The 25,161-nt window shown below is 41.4% G+C and overlaps 1 protein-coding gene across 1 annotated transcript in view; it reads left to right on the plus strand.

The window, feature by feature from the left end:
• The window catches only part of LOC146855020 (cathepsin E-like), a 251,150-nt gene that overhangs the window by 170,559 nt on the left and 55,430 nt on the right, over positions 1-25,161 (plus strand). Inside the window, exons 5-6 of the mRNA XM_085652500.1 lie at positions 1,310-1,509; positions 5,269-5,391. Coding sequence (XP_085508626.1) covers positions 1,310-1,509; positions 5,269-5,391 — 323 coding nt within the window. The remainder of the gene's footprint in view (positions 1-1,309; positions 1,510-5,268; positions 5,392-25,161) is intronic.

The raw sequence follows: 25,161 nt of genomic DNA on the forward strand, positions 1-25,161 counted from the left end.
ATCCAGGAAGACATAAAGGACACCATTTAACAATTTTTCCAGGATTTTTACTAACTCCCCGGAGTAACAAAATGGGTCTGTAATGATCTGCCTTGTCAGGTCCAGGGAGGGCTTCTTCAGCAAAGGGTGAAATATCAGTGTTTCCAAGTATTAGGAACATCTCTCCTCTCTAGAGATAAATTGTAAATGACCGTAAAAGTCGATATGATGGCCTCACCCCCTTTTAGCAGAATGTCTATGGGGGCTGGATCCAGTTCCAAATTCACTGTATTTGCTGCCCTTAAAACATAATTTTTACTCAGTAATATTAAGTTTTGAAAATAAGTTTACATTGGTATATATTTCTTTTGAGGAATGTGGGGACTGACCAATCCTATCAGCAAAGTCTTATAACCTGTCTTTGCAGATTGCATATCGATACTTCTTTTGAGCTTTCTTATGAAGGTCTTTATTGACCTCATCATATTGGCGTCTCCATTTTTTTTCATTTTGTTTGCATTATTTTGTCAGCTCTTTTATCTCAGGCGATAACCATTTAGCATTGGTTCTAGCTCGGGAAAGTTTGTAAGCGTTCTTAGGAACTAGCGTATCTAACGTTAAATTAATCAATTTATTATAAGAGGCAAAAATATCACCTACTAACCTAGGAGCGAACTTGTCCAGAACTGCTTCCTAGTTTATAATATCCAGTTTAGCCCTAGTGGGATAACGAAAGTCGATGGGCCCCCCTGCAAAGTACATGGAGTTGCCCCCATGCAGAGTCAGGAGCTCTCAGGCCAAGGTACTGTGCTGAGGCGGCCCCCTGGAGCTCAGCCCCTCCCCCCGCACAGTGGTGTCTATGGGGGGCCTATGTTACGCCCTGTTTAGCCCATTATCTGGTAGATTTGACTTGAGCTCTATTTGCTTTGGCCGTTTCTGAACTGGGAATAGAGAACGGAACCAATAGGTGATCTGACCAAGTCAGCTAATGCTGACCAAGACCAGCTAATGCTGGAGCATTTGCAGTATTCTATCCCTTGCTTGAGTGAGTCCAAATGGGAGGGATATAAATGTAAGTAACATCTCAATGCCCAAAATGATTGCAATGGATTTCTATTTACCCCAGTGTTTATAAAACATCCCTATGAAGTTATTACCCTGCCTCAAAAACTTGTCCACATTGTTGGTAAAAACTATCCTTCCATATCAGTGGCTGATGAGATGATTATACTGCAGCTTGGATACCCCAAAGGTGTGTGCTGACGGATGTCAGGTGAGGTGTAAAAATATTTTGATTTTCACATGTCTTTCTTTTTTTTAAATTTAACAGATTCACAACCTCTCCATAAAAGATCAAGATTTTGGCGAGTCTATCCTGGAGCCCGGCATGACTTTTGCCCTTGCGCAGTTTGATGGGGTGCTTGGCCTCGGATACCCATCACTTGCAGTAGCTGGTGCTGTTCCAGTATTTGATAAGATTATCGAACAAAAACTGGTGGAGGAACCTGTGTTTTCTTTCCATTTAAACAGGTTGGCATTTGGATAATCTACCTGTGCTGTAACTCCACAGGTACTCTTTAAATTGTTCTAAACCATGTCTTCCCTTTCTTACCCAACTTTTCAGGAAAGGCGAGAAGGCAATGCGAATAAAACACACATCTAAACAAAGCAGTAACATGAATGCATTTTTGAATGTAAATCAGAAGGGAGATTACATAGGTAACCATTATACAAAGGAGGTAGCTGAGTTTGTTACAGGTTGGTAAATAGTGGAATAAAAGAAAACAATAGATGCACATGCCATAGTTGATAAAAAAAAAACCTGTGGCCCAAGTCACAAAGGCAGGTAGAACTCCACACAAGTTTGTGCCTTTGTTTTAGGTGAAAATTCAGAAGTGGCAAAGAGGAAGTGGCAATAAAATAAGGAATATCTATTACAAAACTAGAGCAAGAAAACAAAATTAACTAGGGACATGTAAATACTTAAGGATGCCTATAAAACAATAATGGTCAGATGTACAAATAATGCATTTGGTAAAAGTGGTCACAAATTGCGTCCGACTTTTCTCGATTCCATTCTGTTTTCAAGAACTGACTAATAGGTCAGTTCGAAAAAACCCAATTCATAGTGAATTGCAATTCTATCTACCTCATGAATAATATTGAGGTAGGTCAAAAATTGTAAAGGAAAATGGGATGCGTTTTAAAAAAAATGAAAATTGTAACTAACACAAGATCACTGCCTACTCTCAAACTATTTTTTCGCAACATTCTCAGAGGGGCCCCAGGAGGAATGTAGTCAGTAATGCATTAATGAACTAGATTTTTGTCACAAAACGTTAACAAATCCCATTCCAAGTCAGTATTTGGAAGGAATGCCTCAACTTGCCCCTTTCAAATACCAATTAGATATGTAGTTGCAAACACAAATTATAATTCAGTAATGTGTTACAGAATCACAATTCATGCTTTTTTCAAACCAAAAAGCATGTTTGCTGTTGCAGATCGCTTGATTCTGTGAATCAGACCCTTTGCAAACACAAAATTCCTTCAGACATCTGGTCTTAAGTCACTTGCAATTCACCAAAGTTACATCCACATCTGCTACAGTAGTACTACAGGTCAAACAGATTCATTACTAAACCAGCCAAACCTTGGAGTAGGCCAAGCACCTCACATGGCCACTTACTGATACTGTAAAAGAATCACATAGAAACCAATGGAGAAGTGGAATGACACTACCAGCACAAAGCACAACACACAAAAGAAAATTCATGTAAATAAAAGAAAACTATGGTCAGAAAACGTTTTAGACACCTATACAAATTACATGGTACAAATATTAAACAAAAAAAATAAAATTATTATAAAAATGGTAATGCAAGTTTTAATATTTCATAGACCCATACATGTCCACAGAGTACATGATTTAAAAATATTTAAAAGAGTAAAAAGATAATAAAGATAAATACAGTTAAAATCAATATAAAAGAATGTAATGAATGTAAAAAATAACAACCAACACAAATCACAGCCTAAAATTAGAAACGTAAAATGCACATTTGAAGAAAATTACAAACATGTACTTTGTTAATGAATTTTAAACACTACACATGACTCATCTTGCATTGAGCACTACTCTACAGAGCATGGCCCAGATACAGAAAAGCCAGGCAATGCAGTGCTACTTTTGAAAAAAGATGGGTTTTGGCAAATGCACTGCAGTAATAAATATCAGTGTCTACATTTCTTTGAACAGTTGCTTCAAATATGTTCATTGTTAATCTTTATTTCGGTCACCAGGACCATAAAAGAATGCATCATAAAAACATTTTGAAACACAAATAGTGCAATAATAATTTACAGACAATTGACCAAAGTAAAAAGCAGTCATTCAGTTGATAATAGCTTGATGCAGTGACTACGACTGTGCCACATTGCCGTTAAAAATTTTGAGACCGCAAATACAGTTGGGGCCGAAAGATCAGTTTTTAAAATCCTGTATGCAGAAAGGTGACCACTAAAGCCCATGTTTTTGAGAATTGGAACAAGCCAGTACTGTCTCGCTCGTCTGTATGCTGGGCAAAAGAATATTATGTGCAGGTCACTCTCCTTCGGATGCGCACAAGCTGGGCATTGCGGTGAAGTCTCAGAGTTTGTCCAGCTAGCAGTGTGCGCTTTTAGAGGAAGGGTGCCATACCTCCATTGCATAAAGAGCTTCCTGGTGAGCGGAGGGCCAACATTATCAAATACTAGCTCTTGGCAGTATAGGTCTTTAGACCCGTTAAGGACCTCTCCTGTGTGTTTTTAATTTGGACACGTAAGTGGTGTTCATAGTAGACTTGGGAGAGGGACTTCCTTGAAATTCTGGGGCAGGTGATTTCCGGATGAGACCATAAATTCTGTCTGCCTAGTGCCTCACATGTTTGTTTGATATGTCTGAGCAGGGGAACCGTGCAGGATTGCAAAGTCTCAAGATTTCCTGGAGCTCAGATCTATAATCAGACAATTCAGGTGTAGACCATAACTTCCGCCAATACAATAGGGGTTTAAGAGCCAATTCGTCCGTGATTGGTCTGAGGCCTAGGTCGAGTCTCAGTGGTAGGAGAGGGGTGCTTGGAGGGAGACCTGTTAAATGTCTGAGAAAATTGTTCTCGGTCACCTGCATGGTCTGAGTAGCAGTGTGACCCCATACTTCAGCCCCATAAATCGCTGCCCCTTTTGCCTGAGTCCTGTAAATTTGTAGACGGGGGGAGAACGGCTGATAGGTCAAACCTCGAGACATCCTTGCCAGACCTCCTGTCATTTGAGTTAGTTTCAAATTCGCTCTGGTACAGTGCGAATCCCAAGACAGGGACTGATTTAATGTTATCCCAAGGTACTCAAATGTGTAGACCCTCTCTAGTCTAGAGGGCCCAAGAGTAGGATTGGGACGAGTATTCGATGGGGGGTTGAAGATCATGTACTTTGTTTTGGACGCGTTGATCTCCAACCCCCGAGTCGCACAAAAAGCTGCGAACCCATCAAGAATCCGTTGGATGCCCATAGGAGACTTGGAGAGCAACAGGGTGTCGTCCGCAAAAAGAATAGCGGGTACCCTCATGCCTCCAAGCCTCGGAGCATCGATGTCTTTCAGCGCGTTCAAGTGGGTAATCACCCCGTTGACAAAGAGGCAGAAAAGAGTCGGTGCCAGCACACAGCCCTGTCTGACCCCTCTGGCAACGGGGAAACGGTCCGTGAGGGAGCCCCCTCTCCCGCACCTCACCCTTGCGAAATTCCCCAGGTGCAGTCTTCTCAGAATGGCAAGGATATCATTTGGGATACCAAGATCTTCAAGAACGGCCCACAATTTTTCCCTTGGCACTATGTATTTGTAATCGTATGAATACATTTACATAGAGGATATGGGAGCTTGGGGCTAGGGTGAAAAGTAAATGTTGTTCTTTTATTTAGTTTTCTCCGCATCTTTCTCCATAATTGCCTCTTGCCCTAACACAATAGCATAAATTAGCCAATTGAAACATTTAAACCACGGATATTTGATATCTTTGTTAAACTTCTACATCAGTTTCCAAATTTACAGTGAGTGAAGTTTTCCCCTTTTTGCCTGCTTAATTTCTACACTTCACCATTGGTCATTGGCCCTTTTATCTAGCACATCATTGAGACTTCAGATCATAGCTAGCAGAAATTGAGTAGCATAGCATTATTTTTTAACTGCCTGAAATATTTTCAAAACATGAAAAGTATGTTTACTTATTCCCTTTTATTACATTTATCATTTTTTAGGGATCAAGCGAGTGCAATAGGTGGTGAATTGATTTTGGGAGGAATCGACCATTCATTGTACAAGGGCTCAATTCATTGGATCCCACTCACAAAGAAGAGCTACTGGCAAATAAAGATTGACAAGTATGTATTCCATATATTCATGTTGATTTCAGGTTTTACAGGCTTATGCACTTTTTTTTTTTTTTTTTTTTTAAACCTTTATTTATGTCAACATGGATCACAGCTATTCAGCCGACATCCCGGAGGTCCGGCAGCATAATAAGAACAACACGTAAGAAGGTCCATAGCTATTGAACAGGAGTAACAAAGGTTTTGTTTTAAATTAAACCGGAAATAAAAAACACAAGCAAGGCAGAGCATATGATAAACATGCGCTAGCTCTCAGTTGGGGCGAGGTCCCACTCCCATCAGCAGATCAGTACAACATGCTAAAGAAGTGAGGGGAAAGCAGAGGTATGGACTCCAAGTTATAATCAGTTTTACATCCAAAGTTGGAAATAGAGCTGGGGGAAAGTTGCACATCTAACGTTTCAGTAACCGGGGGCACACAAATATCACCCCTATAATGGTTCCATTGCCCCCATATCTTATGCCATTTCTTAGGGCGTCCTCGGGCACTGTACACCGTTTTCTCTCGGAACATGCCCCAGGCCATATTTTCCATCCATGTTACCAAGGTGGGAGGTCTCTGGGATCCCCACAGCTGCGCAATATCTCGCTTCGCCACCATATTCCCCAGGGTCACCCATTGGGTCTGAGCGGCATCATAGTCGGTGGGACCCCAGACATTCAATAGGCAACGTCTAGCCTCCGGTAACAGTGCGATACCCGTGACCTCTTCCATCACATCATGAATTTGTTTCCAGAACTCTGTGAGCTTATGCACTTTTTGATGTATATCAGTCAGAAAGCATCAAAGATATTGTGAAAACTATACTACTCCGTGTAATCCTATTATAGCACATAGAGTTGTGAAATTATAGCAAACATAGACAAGGTGCCACTCTAAAATATGTATTGTATTCCTCAACAACCTCTGGTGAGTCTGCATAAGGATTCTAGCTGTTGTTGTTCATTAAGGAATTCTTAGTTTGGTCATTCAGACAAGCACCCACTTAGCCATCTTCCCTGTCACACTCCTTATTCTTTAAGGCATTCCCATCTAAGCCTCCTGCTTCTAATTAGAAGAAAGACCCCGGTATCTCAACCATGGAGCTGCAAATCTGTTAGTTCACATTATATTTTTATTTTCTCAATGGAACAACTTTTAAACACAACACATGACTCAACCTGCATCGAACACTAACTACTCTACAGACTATGGCCCGGATCCAGAACTGCCAGGCAAAGCAGCACTACTAATGTAAGAACATGGGATGTGATATTTGTACTGTAGTAAAAAATATATGTATCTACATTTATTTGTACACTTGCTTCAAATATGTATCTCTACCATTGAGCTTCTAATCTGTTAGTCTGCATTATTATTTTTATTTTCCCATGTCTCTTGCCCTGTTCTTTTCATGTGGATGTGCATTGTTTTCATGTGCAACATTCAAAAGGTAAGGGATTTCCATAATTGATTATGGATTTAAGGTCCTACTAAGTTGCTGTGTGAGACCACAAAGTAAGAATGTCAGATCCTCTAGGTTGCCCAGTTGCTATAGGTAGCCGAACATGAGCTCCACTGGGAAGGAGGCTAATGATTGCCTAGAGATGGCAGCTGTCCATCTCTGTGCCCCTGTGAACTTCGATGGTGGAGCAAGTATACAATTGGTGAGTGTTAAGCAGCGAGTTCTCACTTACGCAGGGAGCATATGGGTAGCCTTGTTCCAACATAGTGAACCTCATAGGAGCTGTGATTCATTTTCTTAAATTTCTAGAAATACAGATATCAATTTTTTTAGACACCCTGGCATCAAGGACTCAGTCATAGTGCCAGCCAGAATCAGAAAAAACATTCCTACTGCAACCACCCACAAACCACAGAGCAATATTTGAGTGATATCTGTTTCAGGTGATGATCAATCCCTTGAGACTTTACAGGGATAGTTGGTGGATCCCCAAATCCTCTTTCATAAAAGAATAAACACACTTAAGAACACTAAAACATGGCGGATACATTTTAAAGATTTATTTTAAAATCAAAACCCTACTCTGCACATTATAACCCAAATGGAGACAAATAAAAAGGCAGCAGCTACAGTTATCAAAAGGGCGAACAAGAGGAAATACTTCAACATGATTGCTGTTATACATTTATAGCAATTCTACCACCATCCTGCTTCTTCTAAGCAGTAAGCTAATTCTAGCACAGCAAAAAATAAAAACCTATTTTTAGTTTCAGAGATAGTTCACACCTCTATACCTATTTGAACAATAGGACTTGGACTTGATATAGCAGCCTTCTAATCTTGCTGTACGAAGCCAGCTGCGCTGATAAGTGCAGCTAGGTAAGAGGTGAAAGCTAAGTGCCCCCGAGTAGTCTTCAATTAAAATCAATTATATGATTCTGCATGGCCCATCTGGCTGTCGCCTAGTATGAACTTCTCCTCTGTAGTCCCTCACTCTTTGTGTTCAGCTTGTATAACCTTTTTTAACTGTTGTTAAAACTCTCAGAATCAACAATTAACAGAGAATGGCATGATGCCCTTTCACTTACTTTCAATCCCCAAGACTGTTCTTTTGAACAACAACAATAAACAAGATGCAGTTATCAATTTTATAGAACCTTTTCAGAAAACATATAATTTAATTTAAATTAAAATAGTCAGCATTTAAATACTTAAATACTGTAAATATATCCAAGCAATACTTGATTACCATGTTGCAGAGCACAATAATATAATCTAAATGTGCATACTAGTGATCACACATATTCACTCTTGATTGAAAGATTAACACACGTAACTCAAGAACGGGAACACCCAGAAGAGAAAATGGATAATATTCATATAAGCTGGTTGCAGTCACATAACAGGAAAACTGGTATGTCAGGTTGTCTAGTAGTAGCGGGAAATCATGGTCCGAAAGCAGAACATTTCAAAGGGGTATCACATGGATGAAAATGAGGAATCTGATATTGACGACTCCCAGACTGTCTCTATCTTTTGCTCTCTTTCTCACTCTTGCAGTCTCTCTCGCTCTCTTTCTATTTCTCTGTCTCTCACAGACAACTGTTGAGCATGATTGATGAGGCTGTGGCTATTGAAATAAAAAATGCTCAGCCTTCAGTTAAAAGTGTCTGGAGGGTTTGTGAGGAGGACCCAGAAGCTGTTCATGCATCCTCTCTAAAATGGCACTGTAAAAAAAGTGAATTATTAGTTGAAATGGACAGTGATCCTATTCAAGTAATAATGTCTTTATCTTTACTAGGTCTAGTCAGATCTCAATAATTTAGACCTGAGCGCAACTCTTGTTAGCTGAAGCATAGAGCAATCAGGCTTAATTTAGGAGAAATCTGTAGAGTTGTTATCAGTAACAAAATAGTTAACAAGTAGAAAACACAACACAAAAATCTCACTGCAGTTTAAACAATAGAGTAAAATAATCTAATGCATACATAGGTAGCAAAAAAACTAAAGATGGATGAGGGGAACCAGAGATATCACTTTTAAAAATTTTGAAATAAAATAGTACAAAAAAGTGCAAAGCGTTAACTGTGGTATCTAGTCGTGCTAGACTGAGTCCTACTTAAAGGTTCAAGCTGACCGCAAGCTACTGCCGGTCGGATACAGGGGCCAGGTTCATCGGGTGGAACGTTTACTTTTAGACTCAGAAGAAATGCTGAAGTAAATTCTCTTCGATGGGTCATTGGCAGGTTAGGCTGCAGGCTGGATCCAAAGGAGGACTCGATGATGGCAGTCTGGTGAAGTGTTCATTCTCAGTGTGAGCCTAAGCTCTGGCAGGAAACTTGGTGCTGTTGTTTTTGACAGAAGGAAAACTCAGAGGGGAAGAATCCCTGTCCAAGAAGGTCTCGTCAGCAGTTGGATGCTGTTCGGTGTCGATATAGGCTAAGCCTCTCGACGTTTGGACTTGTAAAAATTTCAGGAAATTGAGATATTTTCAGTGGGGCAAACCGGCAAATGGAATCTGCCTAGTAATTTGCTGTCAGTTCTGATCTCTGCTACTTCTCTGGAAGAAAGTTTTGAAAAAGTTTTTAAGTATCCTGTTTTGCAGGTTTTATGGCTAATGGAGTATACTATATTGCAAGCCAAGAGTCCAGGTCTTTGTGGGCACCACTTGCTGGTTTACACTCCCACTCCCAGAAGCCACCAGCAGCGTCCTCGCTAATACGGTTGGATCTTGTCAGCTAGGCTCTTGAAAAAGTAGGCTTCATGCAGCTTTTGAGGCCCTGTAACATCACAGGCTGCCAACCATGTGACTGTTCTTCTTTGTCAGGGATACAAGTGGCAAGAGGTCCGGCCCTTGGGGTTTCTCTCCACAGGTTCAACAGCAAGTGCAGACCTTCTTCTGGCTTCCACAGGTCCAGATGTGTTATAAAGAAGGCATCCAGGGGTGCCAAATGTATGCATGGCACCAGCCCGTGGGTTTGGGGGACTCCATGGCCAATAGGGATAACTTTCTCAAGGGCAACCCTACACGTTGACACTATTTCCTGTGGATTTGGCTCTAAACAAGCCCAGAGTACAATGATCTACCAAAGTCCAAACAGCAGAATCCTTCTTCCCCTTGGCAAAGCTCTGGGCACACTCTTGAGATGTGTCTAGAGAAGTGAGAAACTCCCTCTGCAAAGCAGCTCTGAAACAGGTCCCGCCACCCCACTGGGGTTTGTGCCAACCTATGTTCCTGGACAATGGAAAGGGCAGGCCTAGGTATGAGTTACATCTGCCTGTATGAGTAGATGCCCCTTCAAAGCTTTCACTTTTGATGGGCACTTCTCCCAGGCAACCCTGTCAGTAGGAGGTTGTAGTATGCTCTCTTCACCTTCAGAGCATATAATGAAGTCACAGGAACTGTTTATTCAGTAAAAGTAGAATTTATTTTCAGAGCAAAGAACCCACGACATATCCCAACAAGATCCAGTCTTCATCTGCCTTTCCACAGAGATTCTAGATCCCCAGTAACATTCTACCTACTGCTCACCTAGATACATTCCATAAAGAAACACAACACATTTACTAATACAAAATAATCTACTTACTACACACCCTCCCCTTTATACATAAACAGAAATTTAAATAATTCACAAACATTACAGATGATACATAAAAGAAATAAAAACAACAAAAATAAAATAACTCAAGTCATGACATAATCACGAAAGCGAAAAGGAGCAGAACGTAATCTTGAACCACCAATATTTCTTCCACTACCCTCACCTTCTCCCCTTTCAGATATTACACGAGGAGAAACTGGACATGGAACAATTTCTCTAGAATCACCCTGACACAAATCAGAACGAGAATGAAGGGAGAAACCTGAACGTGTACCAATATTGTCACAAACACCAAACCAATCCTGATTTGAAATATCTGTGACAACAGGAGTATTCTTACTTTCCAAAATGATAGCTGCTTGTTTATCAGTGATTTTTATAAGTGCATTCTTATTCCACCAACCTCTATCTTGCAGCATAGCAGACCCCCGAGAAACACCAACCACTTGAACAGGAGATGAAAACTTGGAGTGACCTTTAGAAACTTTAATGGGTTTCCGAATCAAAACCCAATCACCAACAAACAAAGGTTTCTCAACAACATGAAACCTTTTGTCATAGTTTCGTTTGTAACTACTTTGTTTTTTCATCACGCAATCTCGAATTTTACTCAAATCAAGAGGAACCTGAGATTGTTTTTCAAGCAACCATGAAGGATTGAGTTTGGAAGTTGGTATTCGGCCCCTTAATAATGTGAAAGGTGAAACACCAGTGGTAGTGTGTGGAGTAGTATTGTAATTCCAAATTCTCTGAAATAAGAAAGAAGGAATATTTAACCCATTGTTGACTGCAGATTGTACTGCATCTTTCAACACTCTGTTGGCACGCTCAACCAACCCATTTGTAGAGGGACTATATAAAGGAGCAAGAGTGTGCTTGACATCTAACTTTTTTAGAAACAATTCAAAATCATGACTAATAAAATGAGATCCATTGTCAGTTACAATATCATCAGGTGTACCTTCCGTGTAAAACAAATGTTGCAAAAATAAAATAGCAGTGTCAGAATCTGCATTTTTGACAATAGAAAAATAAATCCACTTAGAAAAGTAATCAACGGCTACAATAAGATATTTCTTTTCTGAATTGAAAACCGAAAATGGACCCAGAATAATCCAAGTTAATTTTCTTCCATGCTGCAGAGGGCCATTCAACAGGACATAACGGAGAATTAGATGACTTCCAATGTTTGTCAGAGCACAAACACTGAGCACACTGATTCACATGAGTTTTTACTTGATTGTCAATGCCAGGCCACCAATATGACATTTTAATTTTGTTAACTGTAGCCGTAGTACCAAGATGTCCCTCATGAGCAAGCAAAATAATTTTATCCCTGATACCTCTAGGAGGAACAAATTTATCTTGTCGCATTAAAATATCATTACAACAAGATAACTCTGAGGCAACCTGTGCAAAATTCTTCTCCTCTAATGATAAACTCCGATCCAGTGGCCAACCCTTAACAAGAAACTTTTTGACATTTTGCAAACAATCATCTTGTTGGAAGCATTGCACCCAGTCATCATGCGTGATCTTGTGAGTTTGTATGACATCCTCTACCGAGAACACACACTCAAACTCATCATCCGCATGAAAAGTTTCTTGAGTATGAGGAAGCGGAATACGCGAAAGGCAATCCGCGCGAACGTTTTTGCCACCAGGAAGATATTTAATGTCAAAGTTAAACTCTTGGAGTCTAGCTAACAACCTGACTAGACGAGAAGATGCCTTATTGGATGAACTATCCGCAAGCATATACATCAAAGGTTTATGATCAGTGTAAAGCTGAAATCGAGTCCCCCAAATATATGTGCGAAATTTTTCTACAGACCAAGAACACGCTAAGGCTTCTCGCTCTATGGTACTATAATTGATCTCAGCACTAGTTAGAGTACGAGAAGCAAAGGCTATTGTACACTCTTGACCATTGATTATCTGACTCAACACAGCCCCTAAACCTTTCGCACTGGCATCAACCGTAATTATGCTTTGAACACCATAAGTAAATGGCTTAATTGCGGGAGCACTGACTATTAATTGCTTAACTGATTTGAATGCCTCCTCAACCTCCACAGACCACTCAAACTTAGCATGTTTTTTTAACAAGTTGCGAAGAGGTTGTACCACCAGAGCATACCCCTGAACAAAGCGAGCATAGTACTCACTCAACCCAAGGAATGCTCTTAGTGAGTCCTTATCTAGTGGGGCTGGTGCATTTTTGATAGCATCCAGTAAAGAATTCTTTGGTTTAATACCTTCCTTAGATAAATTGTGACCCAAATAGTCTACATCTTGTGTCAAGAATTTACATTTGTCGATATTCACTGTCATACCATTATTTTGTAATTTACATAAAACTTCTTCAAGACGAGTGTAATGCTGTTCCAACGTTTCAGAATGTACCAAGATATCATCCTGAAAGGCTTGAATGCCATCACAATTATCAAACATTTTATCCATTAACCTCTGGAATATACTGGCAGCAGACGCTAAACCAAAAGGAAGTCTCTTGTACATAAAAACACCAAATGGTGTAACAAACGTAGTCAAAGGTTGAGACTTAACAGAAAGTGGAATTTGATGATACGGCGAGCGTAAGTCGATGGTGGAAAAGAATTTGCTGCGACCTAATTTGGCAAGCATATCATGATTCTTGGGTAACGGGTGGGCATCTACAACAATATTGCGATTCAGCATCCGCAAATCCGCACATAGACGAATATCGCCAGAGTGTTTACGAGCTACCACTGCAGCAGAAACCCACTCTGATGATTCTACGGGACAAATGATATTTTGTGCACACAATTGATCTAAGAATTTTTTTTTAGATCATCCCTTACAGAGAGTGGAACGGGACGAACTTTCTGAACAACAGGGAAAACTTTCTCTTTAAGTTTGATGGTATGTTCAAAATCCTTAACCAACCCAATTTCATTGCTGAACACCGATTTATATTTGTTAAACAATTTGTCCAGAACAGGGTCATGTGAATTATCACCATTAACTAATAGAACTGGAAAGTCACCCAGAACCACAGGTTCCGGATGACCCGGTTTCAAGAAAATACCCAAACTGGCCTGGTCACGCCAACCCAAAATGTCTCTGCCATCCAAAGCCACGTAAATTTTAGTATTGATCACCCTACCTTTAAAATTAATAGTGTCATTGAAATACCCTCTCATTACGATGTCATACTCCCCGAAGGCTTTTGGGTTAACATCAGTAGGTAACAGTTTTATGTTTGTCCATAGCCTGTAAAATGTTTTTTCATCTAAAATCGTAATGGGCGAACCTGAATCAGCCATTACTTCCATTTCAACTTGACCAATTAACACTGCACAATTAGGCCCTTTAATCTTATTCCCTTCAAGAGAATTAATATGAATTGATAATGAAGACACATTTAACGCATCACATATTTCGTCCTCATTGTAAATATAGTTCACCTTACTTTTGTCTTTTGGCAACCTACACATAGTAAAGAAATGACCAATTCTTTTACAATTATTGCACCTTTTTCCTTGAGCCGGACATTTTGGATTGTTACCAACATGAAACTTGGAACCACACCTGTAACAAAAAATGTTATTTTTACGTTCAAATACTTTTGTGTTCTTTAAACGATTTGCAACCACATTGACTTCTATTTGGTTACCCTGATCCATATCAACATTCATGACCTTAGGGTTACAAGAAGCGTTAGAAGTCTCTGCTAAAATCTTGGATGATGTGACAGAACATTCAATACTCTTAGCAATAGTAACCACTTCATCTAAAGTAGGATTTTTGCAAGTTAATATGCGTTCCTGTATTTTTTTGTTGTAACAATTAAAAACAAGTTGGTCTCGAAGCGCTGTCTCTAAATAGGACCCAAATTCACACTTTGTAGCCAACACCCTCAAAGTAGCTAAATAATCTTCAATAGATTCTTCCACAGACTGTTTTTGTTTAAAAAAAACATGTCTTTCAATCATTATTGAGGGCTCATCTTTATATTGTTTACCCAAACGAGCTAAAGCTTCTGAGTAAACATTCCAAGAATCGTCAGCTGAAGGATTCGTGACAGTAGGAAGACTATCAAACACTTGTTGACCAGCATCTCCAAGATGATTAAATAAAATGGCTCTTTTCCTAGATGGAGAATATTCAAGTGCATCAATGGCTTCCAAATAGTTAGTAAAAACTCTTAACCACTTTGGCCAAGGAATGGGTGGCTTACCCACAATCTTTAAAAAACACGGAGGAGCCACAATACTTTCATTAGATCTTGCCATAGTGCAGAATTCAAAACACAGAAAGAAGAAAACAAAACTTGAAGACAAAAACACACCTGAGAGTTAATCCGTTTTGTGGCCAATGCTGATAGTGATGACGAGTAAAATAATTAATTTTAAAAAAAAAACGAGAAAAAACGATGTTTTGATGAAATACACGAACCGAATAACGTGGCCGTAATGATTTGCAAGGCAAGCGATCCCAACCTTACAAAATGGCCGCCGAAACGTGATGATGCAATCGCGCATAGACGTCACTTCTTTGTTGCCGCTTCCAATTGAGCTGTCAGCAGTTGAAATACGAGCGCGGACCTCACAGAGAATCAACGCGCTGTTTGAATGATGCTGAGGCGTAACGGGTAAGACATCCAGCAAAACCAATCAAAATAGATATTGTCGATGTACTCACAGCCTCGCATGCGAATTTTAAGCAGGATATCAGCGTCGGTGGGTTTTTCCTTTCCAGCTGTGACAAACTGCCACTTTTCCAAAGTTCAAAACAGATCAAAATCTTACAAAGTTTCACAGATCCCATCCAGTGCGTCGCCAAAATATGTAGTATGCTCTCTTCACCTTCAGAGCATATAATGAAGTCACAGGAACTGTTTATTCAGTAAAAGTAGAATTTATTTTCAGAGCAAAGAACCCACGACATATCCCAACAAGATCCAGTCTTCATCTGCCTTTCCACAGAGATTCTAGATCCCCAGTAACATTCTACCTACTGCTCACCTAGATACATTCCATAAAGAAACACAACACATTTACTAATACAAAATAATCTACTTACTACAGAGGTCACACCTTCTTCCTCCAAAGGACATTTTGTTCAATTTCCTGTGAGACATTCAAGGGTTCTACTGGGGAGCCATCATATTGCCAGGTGACAGTTGACGATTAAATCAGAAAGGCTACTAGAGGCTTTATGCAGGAAATTAGTGACTTCTAAATTCCCTATTTCTGAAATAGTTAGGGAAAAATTCAATTACTTTTGAAAAAAGGGTGTTTTAAGTATGTTTCTAGCTTGTACCAATCTGCAGTTAGATTTATTTAAGTGTAATAAAGTAACCAAGTGTTTGCTATGGCACAACCAGCCTTGCTGCAGTGAAAGACGGATTGGTGGTCTTTCTCACTTGAAGGACATGTAAAACATTAAATACATAAGTCCTACTTTTAACTGCTATGCACCCTGCCTTAGGACTGTCAAGGCCTACTTAAGGATGACTTACTAATATTAATAAGGATGATTTAGGCCTGTCAGAAGGGTGATTTAAGAAAGTTCAAAATGTCAGCTTTAAAATGGCCCAATGAGGCTGCTGTGACAGGATTGGAGTCCAGTTTTACATGGTCACTTTAGTGGTGATACAATAAGCGCTGTATCCCACTAGAGATATTTAATTTAAAGTCCCTGGGTACGCAGGGGACCCATATACTAGGGACTTGTAGGTAAGTGAAATATGCCAGTTAGGGATTAGTCGTTTGCACACATGTTTTAGGAGTCAGAACACAAGCACCAGGGCCTGGTTAGCAGGGCCCCCAGTGCAACAGAGTAGAAAACCATAAGCATCAGTCCAAAAACTGGGGGCTGGCATCATACAAAAAGAGGCATTTTCATACAGGTAAGCCTGTGATGGACACTTGAGTTTCAAAGATGGCAGCACATACAAGGGATTCTTTGTGCTTTTCCATGCATATCATAAGACTTCTGAAAAACCAGAATCATCACTCATTCCTAAGGTGATTAATTCCATCTTAATTCAAGAATGAAAGGAAATGACTAGGATTTCTGAGTTTCTTATGCAAGACGTTTTCCATGTAGGGGTTTGTGGCTAAGTTTCTATCCCATTAATATATGTATTCCTCATCAAAATTCTTTAAAGGCATCAAAAGATGCTACCCCATCAGGTCTAGTTAATCTTAAGATGGATAGAGTGCCTGAGTAGGGCCTTTTCTGTCATGGGTTTTTCATTACATGCTGGATCTTATACTACTTATGTAGCACAAACCCTCCTTCAGGACATTGATATTGTGGTATCCCATGTACTTGCTGGGGCACTGTAAAAGGTAGTGGCTGCCAGTGAGTTGCTTGCAAGGTTCCTTACAGATATCCTTTGATTCCCTTTGATCAGGAGCTAAGGCATTGGCCACAGAAATCACTTCCAAGAGGCACTGCTGGATTAAAATATAGTCATAAAATGCTTTTCAAAAATATTTATTGACCACCTACCCTTCTTGGGTATTTGCCACAGTGTTGAGTGGCATTGTGAATCAGAAGACATGACCATGTTTCAGCCCTTCCACCATCAGCCATCTCAATCCAGATTGTCACTGCTGAGGTATCTGCTTCAACACCAAAACAGAACACCTGTCATGGGAGGATATGGGGTCCAGGGCCACTCTACCAGAATGAAGCAAGCCACAGACCAGAACTTCTCAGCACCCTCACAAAGGCATGCCAATGCCACCCTGGTTTATTGCCATCTCGTGGACAGGGTTTGGTTCAGATTTCTCTTTAGATGATCAGAGATTCTGGATTGTTCCGTTTGTCTGTTTTCCAGATAATCCATTGAGTTCTAGAGTCTGCCATTCTCCCACTTTCTCACAGACTCAGATTCCACGGTAACCATGCACACCTTAGATTTAGAAGAAAGGAACCAAATCCTTGTATACAAGCCCACCCACAAATACACATCAATATTTTACCTCAAGAGATTTAATAGATTTGTGAGACAGGTCCCTTTCTGAATGGTATCCCTAAAAGCACTCATTCTTTGGTGTGGCCCAAAAACTGCAAGCACAGTTGCCTACATTCATATGTCTCGATCTCCCATAGGTAATTGAGATGGCTCCCCATTAAAGCAGGGCAAAGCCTGCTTTATTTCTCCTTTACCACGATCACCGGCTGATCCGTGCATCTTTTACTTTAAAAAAAAAATACTTTTATTAGAGATTTTATAGGCATCACATAGATAGGTACATAAATATGTGAGGAGATTTATCAATAAAAAAAATGCCATTAGGATGATTAAAAACTCAGGAGCTTTCAGATAGTAAGACCCATAAAAATCCTAATTAAATTCATTCACTACACATAATTCATATTTCATCTTGGCCCATCGCAACATCAGTTTTCCAGTGATACATCGGTGCCCATATGCTCTGTCCTAATTTTTTAGCCATCCGACCCTTTCGTTCATAAACCCCCTTTTCCAGATTAAAAGTTGATAAGAGCCGGACAAGCCATTGATGAACAGTAGAAGCCACTTAGTCAAACAAAGAAGAGGCAATACAAATTCTAACCACTGCCAGAGCCAGAAACATAAAGTACTGGTGAGCTCTCATCGTCTCCTCACTACTGACCCCCAACAACATTAGTTCAATGTTTCCAGGTGAGGGCAAGTAGAAAACATGTGTACCAAATCTGCTGGTGTACTTTGGCTGTGGGAGCACCGAATGCCAACTACTCCCCTCCCATTTGGCAATTTTAGCCGGTGTATAATAGAGATCAAAAATGGTTTTATAATGTTGTGCTTGCAACCCAGCTGAACACCATATTGTCTGACCTAGGTTCAAAGATTCTACAAAGCCTACTCCAGTTATACCAAGTCTTTGCTCCCCTTATTCAGCTTGTTTTTCAAGATCATCTTGCGACCAGTGATTCAACCCCATATATATCCGATAATTGTACGACCCTCTTCATCCCTTACCACCTCCTTAATAGCATCTTTAGTAAAACCTCCTGGCCCCCCATTTTTCTTGGCTAGGAAGCTCCGTATCTGCAGATATTTAAAGAAATCTTTCCGATCAACCCCATAGATGGTTTGAACTTCCTCAAATGACATTAAAACTGCATCATGGAAGATTTCCTGAAGTGCTGAGTTCCGAAAAAGCGGGGTGCAAAAATTCATTCTCCCAACTCCTATCTTTATCTCCAAAGCCACCCTCACCCGAAATGCTGCAGAGAGTGTCTTAAATCTAACTCTCTTATAATAGCCTATTCATTATATTCCAAAAGTCAATCTTTAGCCTCATCCCCTAATAAAAGTTCATAATTATCCGGTGAGCCATTCTTGCTCCACTGATTCGTGGAGTTTTTCCCCACTAGTGCACACATATACTGGAGAGCTGCCTCCCAATAATACATTCTCAGATCCGGTGCGGCCCACCCTCCTCTTTCCCCATGCAGAGTCATGTATTTCAGGGCCCTCCTGGTCTTCCCATGTGCCCATATAAATATATTAATCATGGCCTCCATCAGCTTAAATCAGTGCTTTTCAATTTCCATTGGTATTGCTCTAAAGAAACAAAGGACTTTTGGCAAGAAGTTTATTTTGACTAAATTACACCAGCCAGATATTGTCAAATGTAAGTTATTCATCCTGTCAAAGTCCTGCCTCCCTTTCTGGATAACTGGGGCTAGATTCAGTTCTACAATTTGTTCAAACTCAGATGTTATATTTACCCCCAAATATATTGTTGAGTGCAACATCTGAGGATCGTCTAAATTAACCACTCTGTAATAATTTGTGTCTTATGCTGGTTTAGCAAATACACCGATATCCTCCCAAACATGAACGCTTCTGTTTTAATTTCTTCCAAGGCTTCATGGGGGTGTGATGTTACTACAGCTAAATCATCAGCATAACCCAGAATCTCAGTGTCACGCAGTTGAAAACAGACAGGCACCCCTGTCTTGTTCCCCTTTTAATCATGAGCTGTTCCGTTTGCCCCCCATCATTTGTAAACAAGCGGTAGGTACTATGTACATTACCTGTATGGCATCAATAAATCCCATTCCCATGCCAGATCTCTCAAGAGTGGTCCACAAAAAATCCCATGAGACCCTATTGAACACCTTTTTGGCGTCTAGTAGTATCAACGCAATAGGGTCTCCTGCGATCGAGGCAGCGTCAAATAACTTGATAACTCTCCTAATATTATCAGTGGTTCCTCTGCCGGGGATAAAACCATGGTGTCTGGGGGAGATCACTTTCCCAATAATAAGGCTCAGCCGATCAGTTAATTCTCTTTGAATATATTTTAGCATCACTATTCATAAGTGTTATAGGCCTGTAGGACTCAGAGTCAGTTGGCTGTTTTCCCTTTTTCAAAAAGACTATAATGCTGGCACTGGCCCATGACTCCGGGGGGGGACTCCCCCTTGTGTGCATGACATAAAGTGTTGACAAGAACGGACCCTAGGGTTGTCAGAAATTTTTTGTTAAATTGTTACGGGATCCAATCAGTCCCGTGGCCTTACCGGAGAGGAGATCGCTGAGTGCTCTATATATTTCTTCCGCCGGGAAAGGGGCATCTAAAAACTCCAGATATTCCTGAGAAAATATTTCCATATGGATGGAGCCCAGATAGGCCATATGGCTCTTTCCTTAGAGCCCCCCTCCGAGTTATATAATTTTTTATAAAGTCTACAGAGTTCTTCCGGTATACCACCAGAGCCACTTACAAAATTCCCTCTATAATTTTTTATCTCCACCATCTCCCTGTTGACTGTTTTCTGTCTTGTCCGTACAGCCAGTATATGCCCCACTCGCTCGTTATACTCATAACAGTCTTGCTGCCATGCAATATACTTCTTTGATGCTCTTGGGGTTGTAACATCACCTATTGCCGCTTTGGCCAGTGTCAGTTTATCCAGTATATTTCCATACATGACCCGACAGGTATAGCCCTAACAAGCTCTTCTTCTAATTCCCTCAGGTTTTATATGGGTTATTCAACTGTTGATGCTGCTTTTTTTGTGGTGTAAGCTAAAACTTAATGTCTATCCCCTTACCCCCACCTTAAAGGCATCCCACACCATACCCATCCCAGTACTGCCTCTATTACTCTCCATAAAATCTATGATCAATTTATTCATGTGGGCAATATAAACCTGATCTACCAACATTGTCCAATTTTGCGCGATTGCTTCGCCCCCAATTTTCAGAATTTCTAAAACCAAAGGATTGTGAACCGACATTACAGAGGGGTATTTTTCAACACTAAAATTTGATAATAAATTGTCAGAAACAAAAGAATAACCCCTAAATCTGGTGCCTTTAAATATGGCCAAGCCTCTATAAGCCCATTATCTTGTATCAAATGTGTGAGGGCTCTAAAAACCTTAGGCTTACGGCCAACATGGTTTCCTATATTATCACCCCAGAGCCCAACCATCCCATTGACGTTCAAATCTGCACATAGCATAATCGGAGTGGGCCAAGCAGCCAGTTCTGCATGTAAAAACTCAAATACTCAGGAACATCCCCTGTAGACCCATATACTGAGCAGATGGTAAAAGTGTGTGTAGCATTGTAACATTCCATGATAGCCCAACGTCCATATTTATCTGTCATGTGCCTTTTAAAGTTGATTTCTTTCCTCCGTGCTAAGATGGCCACAACCATTGTTCTCGTTCCTTGCAAGGTATTGGCAATAAGATTATACCCTAACTGTTCCAATAGCCTCTTGTTAGCCCCCCCAACATAGGTGTCCTAAAGGCAGAGTATATCAGCGCGTAGGAATTTTAGGTCTCCTGCTACCTTACGCCTTTTGACGTGATCCTTTAGGCCACATATATTCATTGTTGCTACTCGCAGTTTCATCATGTTGCCCTTATCATTTTCAGAGCGTGAACATTCCCCTATTTAGCCATACAGATCCAGCTCTGCAGGTCAGCTGCTCAGTTTTTCCATAGAATCTCATGAATCTTCTCATGTGCCATTCTTTTGCCCATTTGAAACCACCCCACGTGCCCTGCCCCCCACAGTAACACACCCGCTCCCCCATCCCTCCTCTGCCAATCCCCCATCCTCCCATCGCCCCCTTCCCCCACCCAAACCATGAGCCAAACAGACCACTGAAGGAACTGGATGATGAAATCTCCGCTCCCACACCCCCTGTTGCTCAGAACCCAAGAGCTTCAAAAACACTTGCGCAGAAAAACCACCCTCAGACAAAACCTATGTCAATACTCATCTATCATAATAACTCCCACTATGCCCACTCATGTTTAAATTTGCTAATCAGAGGCCTATTTGATTGCTCGCTCTCAATTTCCTCTTTCCGCCCATACATTCTTCAACTTTTATCTCCGATGTAAAGACTCTCATCTTTTTATTACAAATTATTTTTAAGCGGGCAGGATTCAGGTGCCTGACAAGGTTGAATCAGCTCCATCGTCTTTCCAATGTTACATGACAGAAGTCAGGTTTGAAAAAACAGATTGTCTCTCATAATTCCACTTGGCATCCAGGCGAGTTTTCGGAAACACTGCTTCCTGAAGTAGGAAGTTCCCAAAATAGACAATTATAGCTGTTGGTTTGTTGGATTCAGCTGGCTGCAATTGTACTGTTTTTTTCAGCATAAATGGATAGCGATGTACACGCTGAATTTCCATTTCCCAATTCTATTGTTGGAGCTCAGGGAAGGCCACCTTCATCAAGTTCAGCATGTAGGTTCAGATATCGTTCCCTTCAGCCCTTTCTTCGATGCCTAAAATTCTCGGCTTGTTGCATCGTAACCTGTTTTCCTAATCGTCTAGCTTCCATTGTAAGTCCGTGATTTGTGAGCTATGAGCTTCCTTCTGGGTTTGTGCCCTAGCAACATCATTCTCCAGGGCAGCCATCCGTTCTTCAGCAGCAGTTAATCTCTCACTTATTTCAGCACAAGCTTTATCCACTTTTCTGACTCCCCCTTGTAGCTTTTCTGTGGCTAGCTGGCTTTTTTTGCCATGCACCCGTGTCTCTTCTTGGTGTTGCTTTTGTTTCTATTTGTGCCTCCATAGCCTCCATGCTGGTATGTCCCGGCATTTGAGGCATAGATTTTCTGTGTGGCTGAATAATCCCATTTTAGGGCCACACCAGATGCGTGTCTTTTTAATCCTTCCACGGAGAGCCCTTGCTGTAGACCTTCTTTGCACCTTCTGGGGTGCTTTTTCCTTCTCACAACAGTTCCCGGGCCATCATACTGGCTGCTTGGGTTTGATGTCAACAGAATACTCACACCCTCAGATGATACTGAGCTGGAATCTGAACCATCAATTAGGGGGAAAAATGATCCCCTAGTTCCCTCTGCCCCCTCTATTAATACATTTGTTTCAGGATTGATCCAGTCCGAGGGTTGCAGTCCCGGGACCACCCGCTTGGTTTCTGTACTGTCTACCTTCTGCCATCCTTCTTTTGATAAAGTTCACCATTGAGAGTGCAGAGAACCAGCCTGTTTAAGAGTATCACAATTTCCTGCCCCCTAGGTCATCTCCCCAAGCTGGTTATATGTCAATTGTGCGGCCCCTTGGTCCCCCTCCGTAGGCATAGCAGCCATCCTCTCCCTGGCTTATGTTCACTGATTCACTGACCTGGGTATTGGTCTGAAGATTATGCACCATCTCCAACGACTTTCTCATAAGCTCATCCGAAGTTTCCACCTGCGGATTTCCAACATCTGCTGCCATGGCCAGGAAAAATTCAGTAATTGCCTGTTGCTGCTGAAGCTCTAACTTATGTCCCGGTGCATCTTGATCAGCACTTTTGGTGTCTAAAGATATTACAGCCTCTGATCCCTTTCTGTTTTTCGGGGCTAGTTTTATTTATACCAGCTGTCACTGCCTTCCCCGACTTTACATGCTGGGGGTAAGAGGAATTTGAGGCTGCCGGTGCTGCTTGTGCAGACTCAATGCTCCGATCTCACATTGCGTGAGCCACTTTGGGTGGCATCCGGATGCAAATCCAAGCCGTGAGCCATCCGGGCCTCACAGTACATCCATCCAGGAGATAGGCAGTCCTCGAGAGTCCTCTCTTAGCCTGGCCAGCAAGCAAGACTCCTGCCGTCGTTAGTGCTGTTTGCGCTTCACTGCAAGCTCGAGCAGCCCTGCCTGTCCAAGACACTTGGTAAGACTTCCACAGCCCCTGTTTTCCGCTGGTCGAGAAAAGGTTGCTCTGGGCCGGGTTTCATTAGCTACTGCCTTTGTGAAACTCCGAGCAGCGGGAGAGCCAAGACACATTCCCGGAAACCATCTTGCCTCTGGGAGGATCCTTGCCTCCCCGTGCACCTTTTTCTAAAGTCAAGAAGATGAATAATCAAATGCCCCACCTCCTACTTCCCAGAGTCTACAGGTCATCATGTTCAGGGGTTTATTATGGCCGCTGAACTGGGCTCATGCTCCCGAGAGTCAGCTGATGATACTAGTGGAGGCTCTAGAGACACAAGAGAGCAACCATCTCATAGTTCTGGGTTTGTTAGCCATCACCATACAGATAATCCCTAGTTTGTTTCTAGACCTCAAGCACTCCTACAGGTTATTTTTGTCATACTGGTTCCTTGTTGAATGTAGCTATGAGGCAAGGATCCCAATCACAGCTGAGATTTCTTTAATTATGCAATGTCCTCTCCAGGTCTGACCACAGATGCCAATCACTAACTGGAGGTTAACCTTGAGAGTGCGCAGTTCAGGGAAGGAAGTATCTATTAGATGGCTGAAAAACCTCCAGTTAGAGGGTGCTAATGGCCACCTACTGAGCACTGCTGTATAAGCCTCATTTTGTCTGATCATGCAGTTTTATCTCGACAGACAATTAGGTGAATAAGGATTATGCCATGTGTATGGGAGGCAACAGAAGGTGTGGTGATTTCCCTTTTGGGCCCACTTTGGTTGCACGTATTAGTTGGGCTGCCCCGGCTTTGCACAGCCACACATAATACATTTATTTTTGTGACAGGATATTTTTTTAGAAATACGCCTCACATATTATTTGTTATTCAGTGACTCTTGGGATTCAGTTTGCATATTTCGTACAAGGTCGAACAACATGGCTTACTGTTTTCTTGTGCCTGGTTAGCAACATCTCCTTATGTTTTTCAACATAACATGGTGTTAGAAATAGGGTCTCTCACTGCAGCACGCACAGAAAGAGCAAAAAACGAGGAGCAATAAAAGTATATCTCCTGTTTGCGCCACTCCTACGGCTCCCCTGGGAGCCGTAGGATTCTGATGCATTTCCAGATTTCCGTCACTTTGTACATCTGGGAATGAGTCAGGTTTTATGGATGTGGCGCGGAAACACCCACAGGAACACCCATGGAATGCCCTTTCATGCAGAGTAATGCGTGAAAGGGGTCCTTATTTACAAGGCCATGAAAAGTCATGCAGGGTGACTTTACGTGACCTTGTAAATATGGATAGGAACACTGCGCCACCGGTGCATCAAAAAAAGTGACACACCGGTGGTGCAATGGGCTTGTAAATAAGCCCCAAAGTTCGGGCCGACAGCGATCAGGACCCAGACAGGTCCCGCTGAAGAAATACCTTGGCTGGAGCAAAGCGTCGATGTCCAGGACTCGAGGCAAGGAGTCCAAGAGGCGCCACATTGTCATCGTTCCATCGATAGAGGCGAGCATCGGCGCTGATCCGCACCATCGATTGAAGCTTCACCAGTG

Source organism: Triturus cristatus, chromosome 4_1 (genome assembly GCF_964204655.1).
Source record: "Triturus cristatus chromosome 4_1, aTriCri1.1, whole genome shotgun sequence".
NCBI classification, from domain to species: Eukaryota; Metazoa; Chordata; class Amphibia; order Caudata; family Salamandridae; genus Triturus; species Triturus cristatus.